Here is a 22,500-nt window from a genome sequence, read left to right on the forward strand (position 1 = left end):
GTTTCAGCTGAACGACCTAAGTGTTCATGGATTCGTGTCTTTAGGTGTCTTTTTGTTTTACCTATATATGCCGCCCTACAGCTGGCACACGTGAAGAGGTAAACAACGGATGCTTGTAAGTGTGAGGGAATGGTGTCTTTTGCCGTGAAAAAACTCTGGATTGTTTTTTGGGTTTTAAACACAACTCTAAGTGACACTTGTGGGAAGTGTTCAGCTAGAAGTTTTTTAAGATTGTTCCTTAATGTGAAGCTAAGGGGTCCGGTGTATGTCGCCTTGGTTGTTTAATATTGACATGGATGGTGTTGTAAGGGAGGTGAATGCAAGAGTTTTAGGTGGAAGTCTGAGTCTGGTGAATGTTGATGGTGGAGAGTGGAATCTGAAGCAGCTGCTGTTTGCAGATGATACTGCACTGGTGACTGATTCAGAGGAGAGATTGAGACAGTTGGTAGAGGAGTTTGGAAGGGTGTATGAAAGGAGGAAATTGAAAGTAAATGAGAATAAGAGTAAAGTGATGAAGTGTACGAGGTTGATAGATGGTCGGGGGATGAATATAGTTTTGAATGGTGAGTTGCTTGAGGAGGTAGATTCTTTTAAATATCTAGGGTCACATGTTGCTGTGGATGGAAGAATAGATGCAGAAGTGAAGTTTAGAATAAATGAAGTAGGAAAGGTGCTGGGAGGAATGAAAAAAGTGTTTAAATGTCGTTCGCTTAGAATGGATGTAAAGAGAAGGCTGTATGAGGGTGTTGTGGTACCGACTGCGTTATATGGGGCTGAAACATGGAATATGGGTGTAGCAGAGAGGAAAAGTTTGAATGTAATGGAGATGAGGTGTCTGAGGAGTATATGTGGAGTGACGCATATGGATCGGATGCGAAATGATGAAGTGCGAAGGAGAACTGGAGTTGTTCGGGAGATGGCTGGTAGAGTTGAGCAGAGGGTGTTGCGATGGTTTGGGCATATGGAGAGAATGGATAATGAGCGATTGGTGAAAAAGATAACTAGATCTGATGTGAGAGGTGTAAGGTTGAGAGGAAGACCACGATTAGGGTGGATGGACAGTGTGAAGAGAGCGTTGGATGCGAGAGGGATGTCTGTTGAGCAGGGAAGAGTGGCTGTGCGTGACAGAAATAAATGGAGAGAAATTGTGAATGAATAAGTGATGACACAGCCCTGAGGGGATATTCTCCCGCATTCGGTCTGATCAGCTGGTCAGGTCAGGTGTGGGTAAGGGGATGGGTCTGTTATGATGTGGCAGGGGTAAACCAGTTCTGCTGTCGGGCCCTGCTGCGGATGTCACTGATTGCACTGCGCAGTTGACCCTTGTGCGATGTGGTGCGGTGAGGATCTGTCCATTCTCCCCTTTGGGGCTAAGATGCGAATGAATGTGTTTGAATGTATGAGTAAATGGGGAGTGTGTCGTCCTGTCTTGGCTACCTCCCTTTGCTTGGGGGAAGCAGCCTAGGTATATAGATAGATAGATATAATGTTCTTCGGAACAGTAATGGCTTGGACCTTTGAAGGCGTAAAGAATTTATTAAGGGTCTCACCAATGTAAGCTTCGGTGAATCTTTTGGGGAAACCATTTTTAAACAACAAATCTTTAAGAAAATTAAGTTCCTGATCAAGGTGAAAAAAATTCGAGCACAACTCATAAGTTCTATGGGTGAGAGTGCTGACTAGATTACATTTATAGCTCAATGGGAGGATGGAGGAGAATTTCATGTATAATCCAGTGAAAGTTGGCTTCCTATATAAGGTAGTTTCAAAACTATTGTCTCTACGGAGAATATTTATATCTAAAAATGCTAAGCTGTTATTACTTTCTAGGTCACAGGTGAACTTGATGTTACCATGCTGAGAATTCAAATAACTAAGAAACAACGGGACATGATCAGTAGAGCTAAAAAACAAAAAGGTGTCATCAACATAACGACGATAAAACAAGGGTTTAAAATCAGTAGGACACTCAGCTAGCCATCGCTCTTCGTGGTAGCACAGGAAAGCAGTGGCCAGTGTCGGTCCTAAAGGTGATCTCATGGCAACACCATCACATTGTTTATATGCTTTATTGTCAAATAAAATTATGTTGTCTTTAGTTGCCAGTTCCAGAAGTTTCTTAAACTGAGTAGAATCAAATCCATTACTGTTATGAGTACTGGAGAATAAACGATCCAAACAAATGTTGATAGTTTCAGCAACAGGAATGTTCGTAAAGAGAGACTTGATATCGAAACTGGCCATAACACAGTCACCGAAGGATTTATTTATCAGCTCTTTAGTAAAACTAAAAGAATCTTTCACAGTATGCTCTTTGGTGATAATGGGTGATAGCAATGGGACAAGGAATTTTGATAAGCCGCAATTACACGTACCAATGGCAGAGAGGATGGGACGTAAAGGGACACCCTCTTTATGAATCTTAGGAAGGCCATAAAGTATGCCAGGTTTTGAACCACTTACATACAGTTGTGAAAAAACAGTCACTAATGATGTTCTTACTCTTAAGTGTGCGTAAAAATCTGTTTATTTTATCTTCACACCTGAGTATTACTGTGAATAAGTCTTCCATTACAGGCACAAATTTTGTACGTTCACCTAAAATATCTAACACCTGCAAATACGAAGCTTTGTTTAATAGTACCACACCATTGCCTTTGTCCCGTTTTGTAATTATAACGTTTTTGTTCTGAGATATCGTTTTTAAAGCATTAAATTCATCCTTGGAAAGTGCTTGTTTGAGTTTATAAGGATTATACGAGTAGTAAGACCAAAAAGCTAGGTGACATAGAGAGTTGATAAAATAATGCAGCCAGAGGAGGAGGAAACCACCAGGAGTGATGAAGAAGTCCCGTCCCCCAGGAAGCGGCAGTACGTGACTTACCATGCAGCTAGAGAGGGGCAGCCGGCCAAAAAACAACGAGGAACATCCTCTGCCCAGCCCCAACGTGATGTAGAGCCCAAATTTGATGACGAGGACGAGGACGAGGACGGAGCCGTGGGATGTGCTGCCACGTGGTGCGGACGTGAGGTAATTACTCATTGTGGCCCCGAGCGCACACCACGTCGGACGAGCAGGTATGGGCCTAGTTTTTTGTTTGGGGAGGTAGGAAGTGCCGTGGAGGGAGTGGGGAGTGAAAGGGAAAGTGCAGGGAGTAGTATGGAAAGTGAGAGTGGCGGGAGTGAGTCATCGCTCTCCCTAAGTGGTGTGAGACGGCGGGGTGTATCACGTGGGCGAGTGAGGGTGCGTCCTGAATCACGTGGGGTTGTGATGGAGGGGGAAGGTGGGGAGGAACCACTCGCCAGCACGTCTTATGCTCCCCAATATCCCCAAACATGTGGGCGAGTGAGGGTGCGTGAAAAATCACGTGGTGTTGTGATGGAGGGGGAAGGTGGGCAGGAACCAATTCCCAGCACGTCTTATGCTCCCCAGTATTCCCGAACTTCATCCCCACAGCCCCCTAATGTTCCTCAACGCCGTAAGGGTAAGGGAAAGGGAAAGGGTAAAGGCAGAGGGAAGAGGAGTGCGAGTGGGGAAGCCCTCCGCACTCCTTCTCCCCAATCTTCCCCACCAGCATCTCCTCCCCACCCAGACGAAGGCTCTGATGGGAATGATGGGGACGAGGGATTTGTAGGATGGAACTGGGAGGATGGGAGTGATTTTTCTCCCCTCATTCACCCCTTCACTGAGCAGGGGCGCGCTGGCTGCATTGCTCCAGGAATTCACCGTAATTCCACTAGGTTTGATTTTTTCCACTTGTTTTTTAGTGAGGCATTTGTGGAGCACATTGAACACCAAACCAACCTTTTTGCAAGCACCCAGCGCCTTGAGAGTGAAAGATTGGGAACAAGGAGCAGGCATTCTATCATATACGATTACCCTGACTCCCTTTCAGAAATGTTCTTATTTTTTGCCCTGGTTCTTTTCTATCTATCTATCTATTGCCAGACGCCTCAATCCCGTTTGGGGTGGCCACAAACAAATCGCGTCCAAGTCGCCCTATCCCCCACCATTTCACTGCCGTGCTCCCAACTCACACCCCCCTCTCTCATATACCTCTCCACCCTATCCCTTAATCTCATCCTCGGCCTTCCCCTCCCTCTTCTCCCCTCCACCTCACTCAAATACACTCTCTTCGTCAGTCTTTCACCCTCCATCCTCTTCACATGGCCAAACCACCTCAGTGTGTTCCTCATAACGCTTCCTATCACATCCACATCAACATCACAGCTCTCCTTTATATCCTCATTCATCAGCCTGTCCCTCCATGTGACTCCACAGGCTCCTCTTAAATAACTCATTTCCACTGTTCTCACTCTTGACTTGTGTCCTTCCAACAACGTCCAAGCTTCACTTCCGTACGTTAGAGTTGGTATCACAACACTGTCATGTAGTAACTTTTTCACTTCCATACTCACTTCCCTGTTTCTTATCACTGCTTTCAAACAACCAGCAACCTTTCTTCCCTGCTGTACCCTTTCAAGCACTTCACCCTCCAAACCTCCATCCTTACTCATCACACTACCCAAGTACTTAAACGTACTCACATTTTCCAATTCCTCACCATCCAACCTTGCTGTACATTCACTGACTTCACCTCTCTCAAAGACCATCATTTTACTCTTCCCTACATTCACCTTTAGATTCCGTTTCTTACACACTCTCCCAAACTCATCCACCAAGCCTTGCAGCTCCCCTTCATCTTCACTCAACAACACAGTATCATCTGCAAACAACAGTACAGGGAGTTTCCAAACACTATCCTCTCTCACCAGGGCCACTCCAACATTCACTACCCTACCTTGTACCTCTTTTATTATCCCATCCATGTACAGATTGAACAACCATGGAGACATGACACATCCCTGTTTCAACCCAACTTTCAAAGAGAAAAATTCACTTAGTTCACCATCCACACGCACTGCAGCCTTCGCACCATCGTACATACTCTTCACAGCATTCAACAACTTCCCATCTACTCCATATATTCTTAACACTTTCCACAATCCTTGTCTATCCACACTGTCATATGCTTTCTCCAAATCCATGAAAGCCGCATACAACTTCTTTCCCTTCTCTAGAAACTTTTCCACTAAAGATCTAAGAATGAATATCTGATCTACACAACCTCTTCCCTTCCTAAAGCCTCCCTGTTCTTCTCCAACTAATTTCTCTGTTCTTTCTTTAACTCTGTCAATAAGTATCCTACCATACACTTTTCCTATTATACTAAGAAGACAAATGCCCCTATGATTACCACACACTTCTTTTTCCCCTTTTCCTTTGTACAAGGGAATAATTATACATGATTTCCAATCCTCCGGGACTCTACCTTCCTCTCAGGCCAATCTGCACATATTCCACATCCATTCTACAACTATCTCTCCCCCATGCTTCAGCATTTCACCACACACTCCATCAATTCCTGGGGCTTTCCCCAATTTAACTTTCTTCATTGCTTCCACAACTTCTATCCTATTGATTTCTTCCTGTCTTCTCACCTCCCTCCTTCTCCCAGCCATTCCCCAGCCACTTATACTCGCATTACTTCCATCCTCTACGTTCAACAATTCCTTAAAGTGTTCTCTCCATCTGCTCACTTTTTCTCCCTTCTCCACTAGTAATCTACCATTTTTATCTTTCACTCCCCTGCTAACTTCACTTCCACCCTGTCTTACTCTTTTCACCTCTTTCCAGAACATTTTCTTACAGTCCCTCCACTTTACACTCAAATTCCTTCCAAATTCCTCATCCACTCTCTTCTTACTCTCTCTTACTAATCTTTTCACCTCTCTGTTTCTTTCTACATAAAACTCTCTCTTCCGCCTCTCAACTTCTTCCACGCCCCTATTTCTCATCCATTCACTGTATGCTTTCTTCTTTTGTGCCACAGACTATTTCACCTCTTCAGTCCACCACGCTGTTCCTTGCACCCCCCTCCGTCTTCTCTTCTTTCCACACACCACATCACATGCTGCACATATTTCTTCTGTAAATATCCTACACACAGCTTCCACGTCTCCCATCTGCTCCAATTCATATTTGCCCAATCGTTCCTCTGTCATAAATGACTTTGTGTCATAAAATACCTTGTGGTTCTTTGCGCTTGAGTTGTAGTTGAGTTATATATATATATTTTAGACTTGTGGTCGAGCGGCTTTTACATCTTGTAGTAGCTTCCCCATTTGTCATGTAGTGACAGGAGAGGTAAAGAATAGTATGGGACTATTTTTATTTGTCTTGGAAATATTAACAAGTCTCTCACACGGAACGAAGTATAAGTCCTGGGTTGCTACCTCCCTGTCTCGCTATCTGTCTCTCTCTCTAATTGCCAAGCCCTTCTCCCGTGACCTGTCTCTAGGATCGCTTGTCCCCTTCTAAACTCTCTTTCCTAAAATCTGGTGTAGCAGGGGTGTGTCACGTGTGTTCCTCGTGGATGGAAAGCTTAAGACGCCTGTGTGTGAATATGTGTGTATATGTGTGTGTATGGTTACTAGGTCTTTGTTCACGAGAGGACTGCTGACAGCTAACTGCATCATCTCCTTACTGGCCGCTGTCGTCAGCTTTCCTCAGTGTTAAGAGTGTGTAAGCATGTTTAGCACTGCTCGATTCTCGCAGACACAACACCTCATCATCTGACTCCCTGCTTCTATCTGTCTCTCTATCTATCTATTTATCTATCTATCTATTATGATTTGTAAATATAATATGTAGTCCAACATCTGCTCGGCCGCGCGAAAATGGCGTACCATCGACAGTTAATAGTCCTAATATATTAATACATACTACATACACATTATAATGAACTTATAAGCTAATTAAGTGAAATACATAATATTGTAAAGTAACATAATTGTATGAATATTGTATACATATATTATTCATAGTAAATAGTGATTATTCAGTAATATTACATTTTAAATAAGTTGTATACATATTTGAATAAATGCATTAAAGTAAATTATTTAACTGTAATACAGTATGTATTTGGGTTATTATAGTGAAATGCATACATGCAAGAATAAAAATAGTTTAAAATTAAGATTATTGTAAGAGTTATTAATATTTCATTTAAAGATAATGGTACTGGTCTGCCATATATGGGTCATTCTTCTTTGTATTATTATATATATATATATATATATATATATATATATATATATATATATATATATATATATATATATATCAATATACAAATTATATACACTTTATTCAGGGTGGTTAACTGTGATGTTAACTCTCCCCCCACTAAATAATGACTCCAAATTAGCAATTCTTGCAGCATTCTGTGCATTGCGAACAGCAGTACTGCAACTACAATGCAGACGATTATAAGGACAGTAGGTGCTGGGCCATACACATAATATGGGTTGAACATACTCAAACTCAAATCTTCCCAGGGCTTCATTGTTTCATTGATCAGCTGCATAGTTTCAAACTTAGGTGAAGTCAGCTTAATACTTGTGCTCATGTTTAAGTTCATATTAGGCAGTGGGTGGAAATGTTTGTGTGTATGGTTGAGAATGGCATAGTGATTGATGGTGGATAAAGTAGACATGGCTGGTGTAAATACCGCACAGTAGTCTGGTGCTATGTATAATCCTGAGGCTGATGTATGAGATGGTGGTATATCTGGACAGACTATGTAAACTGATGTGTTATGAGGGAAATAAAAAAAACTGTGAGTGTCCAATGCGTTGATGGTGTACAAGTTTATCTGGAGCAAAAGTGAAGTTGCAATGATGATGAATATTGTTATTGCTGATGATAGCCATTTCACAAGGGACCGTATCAGTAGGCTGAAACGTGAAAATGTACGCAGGACAAAGATGAACAGCATGTAAGGATGTGCGGCAGTTTCGTTCAATCGTTGACTCACTTGCAAAAGTGACAGTGTCCCGTCTCTTGGAGACCATGATGAGTTCGGTGTCTGTGTTGATGTTGATGATGACCAAAGTGTTGTTATTTTTATAGGGGAAAGGGTGTATTTGGTATACTGTGAACAGGTCTTCAGTGATGAATGGTACATGAACTACCACTGATGTTGGTGTTAGTGTTGCTTCTAAATACGGGTAATATTGCAAAAATTCCCTACTGCGGAACAATGGCTTCAATTTATGTTTATGTATGCCTTGACTAACTATCTGACGTAGCTCATGAACTGGGAGTAAGTCATTTGTGATCTTGCCATCACCAGCATTCGAAATTCCTTGCATAAGTGCCCTGAAACGATCTCTAGTGTTCTCTAATTGTAGTAGAATCGTGTCAATATGTTCTGTGATGATGGAGAAGTGCTGGAAAAGAGTAACGTTGCCCTCTAATTCATTTATTTTATCTACACTCTCGAGAGCTACGTTTTCTGCTTGTTTCAGATTTTTCACAATTGTCTTCATTGCTGAGTTCTGTCCTGTGATGAATTTATCTTGGTATGTTAGTACCTGAGCTATCTTATTAAATTTGTTGTTTATTTCTTTAAGGTCATCCTCTGTAGCCAATCCAAAGATGTTCCCAAGAACTGCGCCACCCAGATCGAACAAACCGCGCTTTTGGCGAGTACGTGTGATGTTGTTCCTGTCGCTCAGTACCTCCGGTCCATAAGATGGGAGATCTTGGATCATGACGAACATAGCTGACTTCGCCTGTTCTAGTTTCCATTTCGCTAACTTCACCATTTCATGCACTTCCTTGGTGTTATGTGCTTGTGAAACATAATTCCCTATCTTGAAGTCCAGAGTTTGCATCGGCGTCGCAAGTCTTTCTAGATAAGTAGGTAAGTCATACAAGTAATCTAGACTTATCTCAGTACTCATGACGTCCTTAACGACTGTAGTCGTGGCCGTTGGAGCTATGAGGCATCCTTGTCGTACTATATGCTTGGGGTCTAGGTGCGCATATACTCTTACTTTGTATAGGAGAATCCATAGCATAAGTCCCTTCATCGTAACCTACCGAAAAAAAAAAAATCTATTGATTTCCTATAAAGCTGTGGTTGATGATTGTGATGATGTGCGTTACGGTTGACTGTTATTTCATTTATAGAAGGAGTTTAAATCGATATTTAATTCTCGTAAATGATGTACTGTAGATTTTATTGGAATAGTTGCACCTATGTTCGATTGTTTGGTATATGATCTTAATTTCTTTTTGTAATCATTGTTGTGTTCTTGCTTGGTTTCTTGAGGTACGTTCACCTGTTCGGTTGTATCCGAGGCTGAATAATTATGTGATAATTCCCTTGAAACTCGTTTTAAATGGTCAATATGAACTTGTTTCTCCTCGCCACTTGAAAGTGACTTTATTAAAACTTTGTTTGCTTTTATGTTAATTACTCTGTATGGGCCCTCAAATTCTGGGGATAATTTATTGTCTCTCGTATGAATGACTCCGTAAACAATGTCTCCTAAGCTGATAGGTGAATCTTTTGCCTTCTTGTTAAATGCCTCCGTCATTTCTTCCTTGGACATCGTTAATTGTTTTTTCACTCTTTTGTGAATGTCCTGGAATTCACGTAAACGGAGTTTAGAGTAATCATCGTAATTGTATTTAGGCATGCTGTCACCTTCTAGGAGCTCTATGGTAATTTTTTATCTGTGCCATATATAATGAAATGTGGTGTGTCACCAATGGATTTATTTATAGACCCATTAATTGAGGCCTATACTCTGGGAATCCAATCATCCCAGCTTGCATAATTTTCACTGAGAATGTGTCGTAGCACATCTAATACCTTTTTATTTTGTCTCTCTACCAACCCATTCGATGCTGGGTGATAGGCCAAAACGTTAACCTTTTTGATGTTGTATTGTTTACATATTTCTTGTAAGATCTCAGAATTAAATTCTCCTCCATTATCACTTATTAATACCTTTGGGGTAGTAAAGCGACATATTACATTATCTGTTATTGCCTTTGCTACGGTCTCTGCTGTCTTATCTTTAATTGGAGCTAAAATGGCATAACGGGAAAAATGATCCATTGCTACGAATAAGTATAGGTTATTATTGTATGATAATGGCATCTTGAGTAAATCAACAGCGACAACGTCCCATGGTTGATGTGGTACAGGGTAATTACCCATCGGTGCAGGTGTGATTGGGTATCCTTTGTGTTTCGCACATGATTCGCATCTGTCTATATGATTGTTTATATCTCTTCGTAATGAAGGCCAGTAATATAATAGCTGGGCTTGGTTGAATGTCTTATCCTTTCCAGGATGTCCTGCATGTGGGCTGTCTGTATCAATCGTAATACTTGGGGTATCATGTCATTAGGTACTACCAACTGGTTAGTATTTCTTTGGCGTTTTGGTTGTTTAGAGTTAATTTTGTATAATTTATTACTGACCATTGTGAATTGTTCAAGTGGGACATGAAGTTTGGGTAATTGTATGTTATCTCCACTTTCTAACTTGTATATTACTTTTGACCATATTGGGTCAAGTCTTTGTGCCTTTGCGATATCCTCGTGGTTTGGGATATTTCCTTTGAGATCTAATGCCGCGACCTGAATTGTGTTCGGGTTCCTAGATAATGCGTCAGCTACTATGTTCATTTTACCTTGTAGATAATGAATTTGTACATTGTAGTTTTCAACTGTACATTTCCATCTTGCTCTCCTCCCAGAAAGGAGTTTTTCTTTAAACATACCCACCAGTGGTTTATGGTCGGTGAATAAGTGGATTTCGTAACTATATACCAAATCTCGAAACTTTTGTAATGCAAAAATCACTGCAAGTGCCTCTAAGTCTGTAGTGCAATAATTTTTCTCCGCACCTCTTGTTTGTCTGCTGGCAAATGCAATCGGTTGATTCTTTCCTCTTTTATCTTCCTGCATCAGTACAGCCCCTAATCCTTTAACTGATGCGTCTGTACAAATAAGAAATGATTTCGTGTAATCCGGATATGCTAAACAAGGTGCATTTGTTAGTTTAATTTGTAGATTGTTAAATGCCCTTTTTTGTTCTTCTTCCCATTGGAATACAGCATCTTTTTTGAGTAGTTGGAATAGAGGGAAGGTTATATGAGAGAACTGTGGTACGAATGACCTATAGTACCCAGCCAGACCTAAAAATTGTCTAACTTCGTTAGTCGTAGTGGGTTCAGGAAAATCTCTCACTGCCTGTATTTTGTCATCAGTGGTGTGAATACCATCAGAACTTAATTTGTGGCCTAAGAAATTTATTTCCTTAAAGCAAAATTTGCATTTAGAAAGTTTAATTTTTAATCCAGCATCACTAAGCTTTTGTAAGAGTAAGTCTAATTTCCTGAGATGATCCTTAATATTCTTCGTTGCGATAATAATATCGTCAAGATAAACAAATATTCCTTGTCCTAAAATTCCGGACAATACGTAATTCATAAGACGCTGGAACGTGCCTGAGGCTGTCCTCAGTCCCATTGGCATTCTTGTATATTGATAATGGCCTCTGTTTGTTGAAAAGGCAGTGTATTTACGTGACTCCTGAGATACCGGAATCTGATAGTATCCGTTTAGGAGATCGATGGTCGAGAATATATTATTCTCAGGACCAATATTCTGTAGAACATCGCTTAGCAATGGCATGGGAAATCTGTCTGGTATTGTGTGATTATTTAGTTTACGGTAATCTACTACTGCACGCATTTCTCCATTTCGTTTGGGCACAAAGAAAAGGGGGGCGTTCCACGGAGAAACTGAAGGCTCAATAATTCCAAGCTTTAACATTTCATCGACATACTGATTTGCAAGTGTACGTTGGGAGTGTGGTATGCGGTAAGCTGGTACGAAAATTGGTGGTGTTTCTGGGTGCACATTAATCATGTGATTAATCAAGTTAGTACACCCTAATTGTTCTTCGGGCAATGCAACGGTGTCCCTGTGTGTTTCCAGCAGGGTTAACAAATCATTTTCTTCGTCAAATTCACCTGAGTGAATTAAATTCTCTTTTATTCTTTCTCTATCCGTAGATTTTATCTCACTTGTTACTCCACCAATATTTATTTCCTTCACAGGGGCGAAACATTTTTCAATATTAACTATGCAAGTTCCCTTTTTCAACTGCACTTCCCCGTTCATGTGATTAATAATGAATATCTGAGTTAGCCCTTCGTCGTTTGTATGACATAATGCGTTTTCTACTGACAATCCCTTTACTTTACATAATTCTTCTAAGACAAGAACAGTGCTATTCCGTAATTTGCTCTTTATGGTAACCTTCATGTGTGAATTAGGTGGTATAACTAAATCATTAGTGAGATGGGCTGGAAAAATTGATAAATCAGTACTGTTATCTGGGTCACTAATTCTGGAGGATGGGGTTGCTGGTGTAAGTGGATCTATACACTCATCTGTTTGTGTATGTTTGTTTAAGCCTTTAATATTACCAATTCTTTTTGGCTCTCTTCTACCAATCGGTGAGGGCTCTGAAGTTATTTCCTCTATGAATTCATTATCAAACTCTATTCCATTCATTTGTGGGAGTATAGTTATGTTCTCAGCTCTCATGGATCTTAAGCCCAGTAACATATGAGCTTTAATTGCTAAGTTTTCAACAATATAGAAAAATGCAGAGAATGGTCTTGTAGTTTCTGTGAAACTGAGATTTAATCTTATCATACCTTTCACTGTAATCTCTTGGCCATCTACTGTGTATAAAACTAAATCAGCTTCATCCAGGAAAGTTACTTTCTTTTTATTTTTAAGAATTCTATTTAGTTCTTCATGTGTTATTAAGTTCACTGGAGAGCCTGTATCTAAAAATAAGGAAACGTTTTGATCCTCACATACAGCTGGTATCAAGATACACTCATTTCCCAACATGCCTCCTATGTGAATTTTAAACTTGTTCTTCTTTACGTTTGTTAGTTTTTTGTCATGACTTGGTCTTTCCCCCGATTTGAACATAGACACAATTTTTTCTACAGTTTTGCAATCACTAGTCCAGTGCCCTTGGTATCTATGATGCCTACAGTAAGGACCAAATCCTTGTGTCTTTTGTTTATCCTCTTTTGCCTTGATAAAGCATTCATACCTTGTGTGTCCTGGTTTTGCACAATAATGACATAGAATGGACCTATCCCTTGACTGTGACCTACGAGGTGATTTCCCATAAGAAGTGTTGTTTATGGCGCGAGACCTGCTCGGGCTGCGCGAAAACTTATGAAACTGCCTGTAGGAAGGCGTGTGGGAACGATTTCTAGGCGTCTTTGTTTGTTTGGGCTGCCTCATTTCTGGTCGCGATCGATTTTGTTCTCTGTTTGGGGTCGGTGTAGATGTTTTCACAGCTGATACTGTCTCAGGTACCCTCATTCTACTAGAATGTGCATGTGTGTCGACCACACCTGCTTTACTGCACTGCATCTCTACCTCGTTCATTAAGTCTAGCAAGCACATCCCTGGGGTGTACGCAATCGTCTTGGCGATCTTGAGGGTCCTCTCAGGTAATTTACACAAGGCAGCTACATAACCAATGATGTCCACGACGAGGTCTGGGGACATCTTTCCATCATCTGTTATCCAATTAGAATTCTCCAGAGTAGCTAATAGAGTTCTCTTGATTGTGGAGACATCAGCAGTTATTTTACTGAGCACATGGTTTGTAGTGTGCTCCATTACAAGATCTACAATTTTATGTAATTCTGGAATTATACCTGGCAAGAAGTTCATACCTCCAGAAAATTTCTTCAGAAATTCAGTTTTAAATTCATCACATGTCCTAGCACGATGTAGCTTATCGGAGCGCAATAAATTGCTTGCTGGACATTTTTCCTGGCTTATGCAAGATGAAAAAATAGCAATTTTCTCTTGTTCATCTAGTATGTGGCGCTTGATGAACATTTGTTCGCACTGACTGACTAATGAAATGACATCAATGCGATCTTTGTCTGTGCCAGAGAATTTTGGGGCAGTCTTATCCTCGTGATACACAAAAACGTGAGGTGTGGTTTTTAGATCAACGGTATTTGATTCTTGATTCATTTTTAATGATTGCCCTGTTAATTCAACTTGTACGTGTTTATCGTTGTGTGAGGGAATGGTGGAATATATATGACCGGACCGGTGAACCCTGTTAAGTATATTGGCATACGTATGCAAGGCAGCTGCAAAGTCCACACTCTCTATGTCTGAAGGGGTTTCCCACTCATCATCTGAAACTCCCGTATTTGTTTCTTTATCTTTTGCGTGTGGTGAGGTTTGTACAAGGGGTGGGCTGTCTCTTAATTGTGAGTCTGATGTTGTGGCAATTTGTGTGTCATCTGGTATTAACGTGGGTGGTGGCAAAAATATTCCTGTCATTAAGATATGGTGTTATGAAATACGCCTCTTGTTTATTTATGTCCTAGCAAACTAGATGAGTAAATAAGTTGAATATAGCTAATTTTAGCACTGAGAAGAAATGAGCAAGTATAATTTTACCCACTTGATACAGATCGCAGAGGTGTGTCGATACAAAAGTCGATCTCGGAAGAAAATACAGGTTTGATTGAAGATCTCTTGATAATTCTAGTGGTGTGTTGATGGACGATATTACTCAGGAAATTCCATGGCCTGTTATTTGTAGTGGTTAACGGCTGTCCCAGGCAAACCTCAGCATAGAACGTCGAATTTCCAACTTAACTGTGAAAATAAATGAGTATGAGTAGGAGCTATGTGAATAATGAGTAATGAGTAGTGGGTGAGAAGTGCCTGGTGTCAGTCACACGTTGCTTGGCATGGCAGACTCGCGTTGTGATGTCATCTCAGCACATGGTGACGTCGGCTTCCCACACTGGTAGCTGTGGTGAGTGAATGAGTAGCGATGAGTAACTTGAGTTAAGACGGGTGAGTAAGACGAGTTGTGAATATGGACTTGGTGTTTTGCTGCGTGTCTTGACCTCTGGGTCAGGAGGGAGAGAGTGGTGTGCTTGTTGCTTTGGTTTTTCCTCCTCTTTACTTGCTTCGTTTTATATTCTTCTTGTTGCTGCTTGAAGTTATGTGAAGATTATAGAACTGTCTCGTAGACTTGTAGACTATTTGCATTGTAGGCTGTATTTTGTCGGGATTCACTGTAGAACTGAAGCTAATCTTGTAGAGTCTCGCCTGCTTTTGTAGAAGTTTGCTTTTAATTGGGAGACGATGTCCGTAGTTTTGCTGGGTCGTCATAGAAATTGCAATATTGTATCAATTTTGTTAAACTACTTGCAAGGCGTCGTGTGATCTCTTGACCTCTGCATCAGCATGATGATCTGGGAGACAGAGGGGGCTGGTTGGAGAGAAGTGTCAGGAGCTATTTGTGAGTTGTTGGTTGTGAGAGGTATTCTTGTTTTCAATCTTGATATTTTGTAGGAATTGAATGTTGATTCGTAGACGAGGTTCGTATACGTTCGCTGCTACCAAATGTCATAAATGACTTTGTGTCATAAAATACCTTGTGGTTCTTTGCGCTTGAGTTGTAGTTGAGTTATATATATATATTTTAGACTTGTGGTCGAGCGGCTTTTATATCTTGTAGTAGCTTCCCCATTTGTCATGTAGTGACAGGAGAGGTAAAGAATAGTATGGGACTATTTTTATTTGTCTTGGAAATATTAACAAGTCTCTCACACGGAACGAAGTATAAGTCCCGGGATGCTACCTCCCTGTCTCGCTATCTGTCTCTCTCTCTAATTGCCAAGCCCTTCTCCCGTGACCTGTCTCTAGGATCACTTGTCCCCTTCTAAACTCTCTTTCCTAAAATCTGGTGTAGCAGGGGTGTGTCACGTATGTCCCTCGTGGATGGAAAGCTTAAGAAGCCTGTGTGTGAGTATGTGTGTATATGTGTGTGTATGGTTACTAGGTCTTTGTTCACGAGAGGACTGCTGACAGCTAACTGCATCATCTCCTTACTGGCCGCTGTCGTCAGCTTTCCTCAGTGTTAAGAGTGTGTAAGCATGTTTAGCACTGCTCGATTCTCGCAGACACAACACCTTCTCATCATCTGACTCCCTGCTTCTATCTGTCTCTCTATCTATCTATTTATCTATCTATCTATTATGATTTGTAAATATAATATGTAGTCCAACACCTCCACTTCTCTCTTATACTCTGCCTTTTTCTCATCCTCTTGTAACCTTTCCACTTTCCTTGCAACTACTCCTTCCTCTCGTCTTTCCCTTCTTCTATTCCTCCATCTTACTTGAATTCTAATTCTGGCCACCACCAAGTAGTGGTCAGAAAGTCCACTCCCCCAACATCTATAAACTCTTGCATCCATTACACATTTTCGCATCCTTTCATCCACATACACATAATCAATCATTGCCTTCCTTTCATTCAGTTCACCACCCACCCTTCTCATCACTCGCCATGTATACCTGTGGATCATTTTGTGCCTGAAGAGGGTATTGGCTATCACCAACCCCCTCCCAGCACAAAAGTCCACTAACGCACTCCCATTCTCATCTATCTCAGCAGGCACACCCCACTCACCAACTATTTCATCCACCTTCACATTCCCGACTTTACCATTCGTATCACCAATCAAAAACACTCTCTCATTCCTTCCAAACTTTTCCATGCACACTTCTACATTTGTCCAGAACTCTTCTCTCACTCTTCTAGCACGATCTTGCGTTGGTGCATACACACACACAATTGCCCACATTTGTATTCCAACATTCAACTTTACCCACACAGTCCTTGACCCAACTGATCCATACTGTCTTATGCTCCTCTTCCGTCTTTTACTCACAACTATACATACTCCTTCCTTTGCTCTCTCATTCTCACCTACTCCTGCACATATACCCCATCCATACTCCCATTCTCTCACACTCTCACCTTACCATTTTGTTTCAGTTATTCCACATACATCCATTTTCGCACCCTCAGGCACCTGGACAATCTCTCTCTCTTTCACCTCATCATTCGCTCCCCTTACATTCCAAGTTCCGATAACCATGTCCTTTGTCCGGTCTTTGGTCGTCATCATTTGGTCAGTTCTTGTCCGAGGCTTATTGTTTGTTTTTTTAGTTAGTTGTTTTCCGTGGAGGGGCACTAACCCTCCGCCAACCCTTTTAGTCGCCTTTTACGACAAGCAGGTTCTTTTGATGGGTATTACGCGAAAGAACAGAATTCCGGCCGACTGGACAATGGACCCTGTTATGCTGACACCAATATTTGGCCAAGTCATGAGCCGTAATTGCTTCCAACAAATTCTAAGTCACCTCCATTTTTAAGATGCTGATGATCCTGAAAATGCGAACGACACCTATGAGATGAGGCGAATTAGGTTGGTCTTTGATCACTTGAGGCAAACCTTTCGTTCGTCATTTTATCCCTATAGAGACCTCGTCATAGACGAGAGTCTCGTGTTGTGGAGAGGCAATATTTCATTTAGGCAGTATATACCCAGCAAAAGGCACCGTTTTGGGTTCAAGATCTTTGTTATGTGTGACTGTAGCACTGGTTATGTGCAAGACATAGTCTTGCACACTGGTGCACAGACAGACAAAATAGAAGATCAGAGTATTGGACTGTCGGGAGCAGTGGTAAAGACAATGATAGAAGACTACCTTCATCGTGGTCACGTCCTCAACCTGGACAATTGGTACACTAGCCCTCTTCTCGCTCGTTATCTACACATGCATGAAACGGGAGTCTGTGGAACCGTGAAGGTGAACCGGCGTCACATGGTCAAGGTAGGGCGGAAACTTGACAGGAATGAGGTTGTCTTCTTCAAAGCCAACAACATACTTGCAACTGTGTGGAACCATAATAGAGAAGTAAGCCTCTTGTCCACGGTTCTTTCACTTGCTAGATATCACTGCTCTGAATTGCCACCACCTGCACGCCATGACAACAGGAGTTCAGGAAACCTTTGTAGGGTTTGTGAGGGAGCTCACAAGAGAGATGTTTGCACGGTATGCTGTTGAAAGGCCCCAACATCGCACCCGCACTGCCCCTATTGCCCAAACTCTCCTGAGAATATCTGGCAGCCATTTCCCCACTCCTATCCCTCCCCAGCCAAATAGACCTAGGCCCCAATGCAGGTGTCACGTGTATAGCAATTCGCGGGTGAGACTCACCACACAGAGGAAGGACACCCGCTATGAGTGCGTCGAGTGTGACATGGGTCTCTGTATTCACCCATGTTTCAGCGAGTATCACACCTTGATGCAGTTCTAATATGGTGTAAATGCGATAGGACGCTGTAACTCTGAAGTAAATGCGACAAACAGTCGCTCAGTGAAATTATAAGTCCTGTTGATCTGAAAATATTAGTAGAAAGTGCATACGGGTATAACATAAGTGCAAGAGTAGTATGTAGGTGTGTAAATATGATGTAAGTGGAAACATACCTAGCGAGGGTATTTTGATGCGATATTCTGTCGCTCAGTGCAATAAATAAGGCCCGTAAATATGTAAATATTATTATGGGAAATGCAAACGGATATAAGTTCAAATTATTGTCAGTGCTGAAATATATTCTAAGTCAAAATATTCCTAGCAAGTGTATATAGATGCGATTTCCTGACGCTCAGTGGAATGAATAAGGCCCGTAATTATGAAAATAGAAGTCAACAAGTGGGAAAGTGTGTAATATACGTGAAAAATTTGTATGTAAGTGTTTGAGTAATATGTTTGTCAAAACATTCATTGCGAGGGTATTTTCGTGCGATATTCTGACGCTCACTAGAATAAATAATGCCAGTAACTATGTATAGTGCAGTATAGGGGTGTAAACGTGTGTAATGTAAGTGGGAAAGTATAATTGGAGTGAAAAAATAAAGTAGAAGATGAAACACGAGTGTTTGAGATTGTGCTTGCTACGTGAATACTGTATGCGCTAGCATTTTGCTAAATGCCCTCGTAATGAATGTAAATAACTGAAAACATTTACAGTGGTGGAGGAAAGGTTCTATGTAAAGAATAAAATAATAAGAAAGTGATAAAACAATTGGGTATGTTGAAATACGAGTCATAGCGAGTGCACTTAGTAAGCAGATGTGCACTATACTTATGCTGCATATCATCGTAATGAATGAAAACAGCTGAAAACATTTACAAACAGTAAGTATTAGTAAAATGTCAATAAAACAGAAGTATACAGGTAGAAAAAATTATATGTTGACTGAAATAAGAAACTTAGCACATAGCATGTTACCACTCGGACCTAACTCGCTATGCTCATGTGAAGGTACAGTGCTTATTTTTCATATATATGTCATTGAAATTCATTTTATTGTTACACTTATTGTTTATTAGTTCAAATTCAATAAATGTAGAGGTGTTCTTTGTTGTTTTTCCCAATATTTCCTACCATAGAAAACGTGAGCGCCTCACACGTCAATGATAGAATACGATACCTGGCGAGGGGGACCTCACCTGTTCCGACCACTTATGGACCACGGTAAGCCCTTTTTTGGTGATTTTCCTTTGTTTTTCAACAAAAGCGGAAGTTTTAGCCAAAAAAAAATTATTCCAAAATAGCTCGGGATTGGGTGGTGTCGGAGGTGCAAAAAACCTCGGGACGTGACGGGTTAAGAAACTTCTGGAACTGGCAACTATGGACAACATATCTTTATTTGACAATAAAGCATATAAACAATGTGATGGTGTTGCCATGGGATCACCTTTAGGACCAACACTAGCCAATGCTTTCCTGTGCTACCACGAACAGCGATGGCTGGCTGAGTGTCCTACTGATTTTAAACCCTTGTTTTATCGTCGTTATGTTGATGACACCTTTTTGGTTTTTAGATCTACTGATCATGTCCCGTTGTTTCTTAGTTATTTGAATTCTCAGCATGGCAACATCAAATTCACCTGTGACCTAGAAAGTAATAACAGCTTAGCATTTTTAGATATAAATATTCTCCGTAGGGACAATAGTTTTGAAATTACCTTATATAGGAAGCCAACATTCACTGGATTATGCATGAAATTTTCCTCCATCCTCCCATTGACCTATAAATGTAATCTAGTCAGCACTCTCACCCATAGAACTATTGAGTTGTACTCGAATTTTTTTCACCTTGGAACTTAATTTTGTTAAAGATTTGTTGTTTAAAAATGGTTTCCCCAAAAGATTCACCGAAGCTTACATTGGTGAGACCCTTAATAAATTCTTTACGGCTTCAAAGGTCCAAGTCATTACTGTTCCGAAAAACATTGTATACTTCCCCATAACATACACTGGACCCCTTAGCTTCACACTGAGGAACAATCTTAAAAAACTTCTAGCTGAACACTTCCCACAAGTGTCACTTAGCGTTGTGTTTAAAACCCAAAAAACAATCCAGAGTTTTTTCACGGCAAAAGACACCATTCCCTCACACTTACAAGCATCCGTTGTTTACCTCTTCACGTGTGCCAGCTGTAGGGCGGCATGTATAGGTAAAACAAAAAGACACCTAAAGACACGAATCCATGAACACTTAGGTCGTTCAGTTCAAACAGGCCAGTTAATCACCAATCCACCACACTCAGCAATACGGGACCAGTCACAACAACACGACCATCCTTTCCCTCATTCCCACTTCACGGTTCTTGGTGGTAGCAACAATGACACGGACCTTCCCATTATGGAAGCTTTGTACCAGTATCGTTTTAACCCTTCGATTGGTGACATGGCTTCCTGTGAACTGTTTTGTTTTCCACACTAGGTGTTTTTTTTGTTTTTTTTATACTGTACTGCACTTACTTGCACTTACTGTTTTACAGATACTTTTGCTTTCTTACTCCTACCTCATTCATTTAAGTTTTTATTACTTACTGATTTACGAAGACGGTATTTTAATGGACTTCGTTTTTGTACCTTCATGTTTTTAGTCTTGTTTTGATCGTTATAACATATAATAATCTTAACTGTGTATATTTTTCGATTGTAGATTTCGCTCTGAAGATGGAATAAGTATTTTCCGAAACGTGAGCAAATAAAGACCTAACTTTGCCACGATGTTTGTGTTCTGCCTGGTGATCCTCTTCCTATAACCATCATCATCATCATCATCATAATAATAATAATAAATCACAATGAAATATTTTCTCTCCTGTCTTGGGATATGCCAAGCGATCCATATATATATATATATATATATATATATATATATATATATATATATATATATATATATATATATATATATATATATATATATAGCTCCTTCTGTGATGTGGGGAAGGCTCACTCTTCTGGTGTGGGGAAAAGAGGCTTTGGTTCCTCTGTGAAATTAGCAACCAACAATGCAACTCATGAGCGTTAAAAAAAAAGTAATGTAAGCAGCAAAAGACATAACGTGAAGTAGAAAATGACAGTGGATAAACACTGCATAGTAATGCTGACTGAGCCGTCCCCGGAGCAGCCGAGAAATGGATTGGCAATATTTGAACAACCCTGCACCAGAGTTTATGAAAAGGATGGCATATATGATATTAATCAGCCCTGCTCTTCTCGATGATGGATTTTTTTTTTTAATTCCAGCTGAGAGAGAGAGAGAGAGAGAGAACTAACTTACCGTCCAGTGTTGAAGAGAAGATCTCTATATTAATATGGGTGTTGAAAATCTCAGAACATTCAGAAATATATCCAGGCAGGGTTTTGAAAATCTTCTTGCTCATCTCATGGTGGAGTTTATACAGGATCTGTGGAAGTAGTTATAAAGAGTCTTAAGTATTTGGGCATAAGGGTGCATCCTGACTGCGAGCGGGTAAGCGGAGACATCGAGAGCTGAGGTGGGATGGAGAGCTTGAACGTCAGTACTCGAGGCGAGCAGGCTTGTGTTGTCATAGCAACGTCAACACGTTACCTTTGGGAACTGCAGGCGGCACGATCCTGACGCTAAAAAAAGAGAGAGAGAAAAAATGTTCCTAAGAAAGTCACAGCTGCCCAAAACAGTATGGTGGAGTACAAACTGCTTCATGAAAGACACATCTTACCCTAGACAGGGGTTTGAACCAGCAAAAAGATGTTTGATTACCACCTATCGAGAAACCCAGATGAGCCTGAGTTTGCTTTAGGAATTACGACAAAATTTAATAGTGAATAAAATCTAGACATTTCCTGATAAAACTGAATAGATCACTAAATCTGAATGTATCCTACAACACAACATGATTATTGCAGGAGTGGGGTGCTAGTCCCGTAGTTGATGTGAAAGACAATCGTGGCAATTTGTGGTTCTCCAGCTCAACAGAAAAAAGTTACCCCATAACAGATAAAGATGTGAGGGACATTTGCAAAGTAAATCTGTTCAGATGAAGGTTCAGCATCTTGGCAAAAGCACGTAACTTTTGTTTGATTACCCAAAAGTAGAGCTTTGTAGTAGTCCTATTTTTTTATTGGCGTAATTTTCAGTCTAATATCTTCACCACCTCTCTCAATAGGTTTTACATTTTGGTTTGCATTTTAATAAAAAATCATCCACAAAAAATGATTACCACTAGATGAATATGTGTATGAATATCAAAATAAACTGAACAGATTTTTTTTTTTTTTTTAACCCTCCAGTTCTCTTCCACACCTGCTTATGAAATGCCCTTTCACTGTTCATCATATG

At 40.6% G+C, this 22,500-nt stretch overlaps 1 protein-coding gene across 1 annotated transcript in view; it reads right to left on the reverse strand.

The window, feature by feature from the left end:
* LOC145395518 (uncharacterized) overlaps positions 1-22,500 on the reverse strand; it is a 67,689-nt gene that overhangs the window by 41,740 nt on the left and 3,449 nt on the right. The window contains exon 3 of the mRNA XM_080269127.1: positions 21,460-21,586. Coding sequence (XP_080125253.1) covers positions 21,460-21,586 — 127 coding nt within the window. The remainder of the gene's footprint in view (positions 1-21,459; positions 21,587-22,500) is intronic.

Source organism: Coenobita brevimanus, chromosome 31, assembly GCF_032717465.1.
Source record: "Coenobita brevimanus isolate Jiangsu-jjx chromosome 31, ASM3271746v2, whole genome shotgun sequence".
Taxonomy (NCBI): Eukaryota; Metazoa; Arthropoda; class Malacostraca; order Decapoda; family Coenobitidae; genus Coenobita; species Coenobita brevimanus.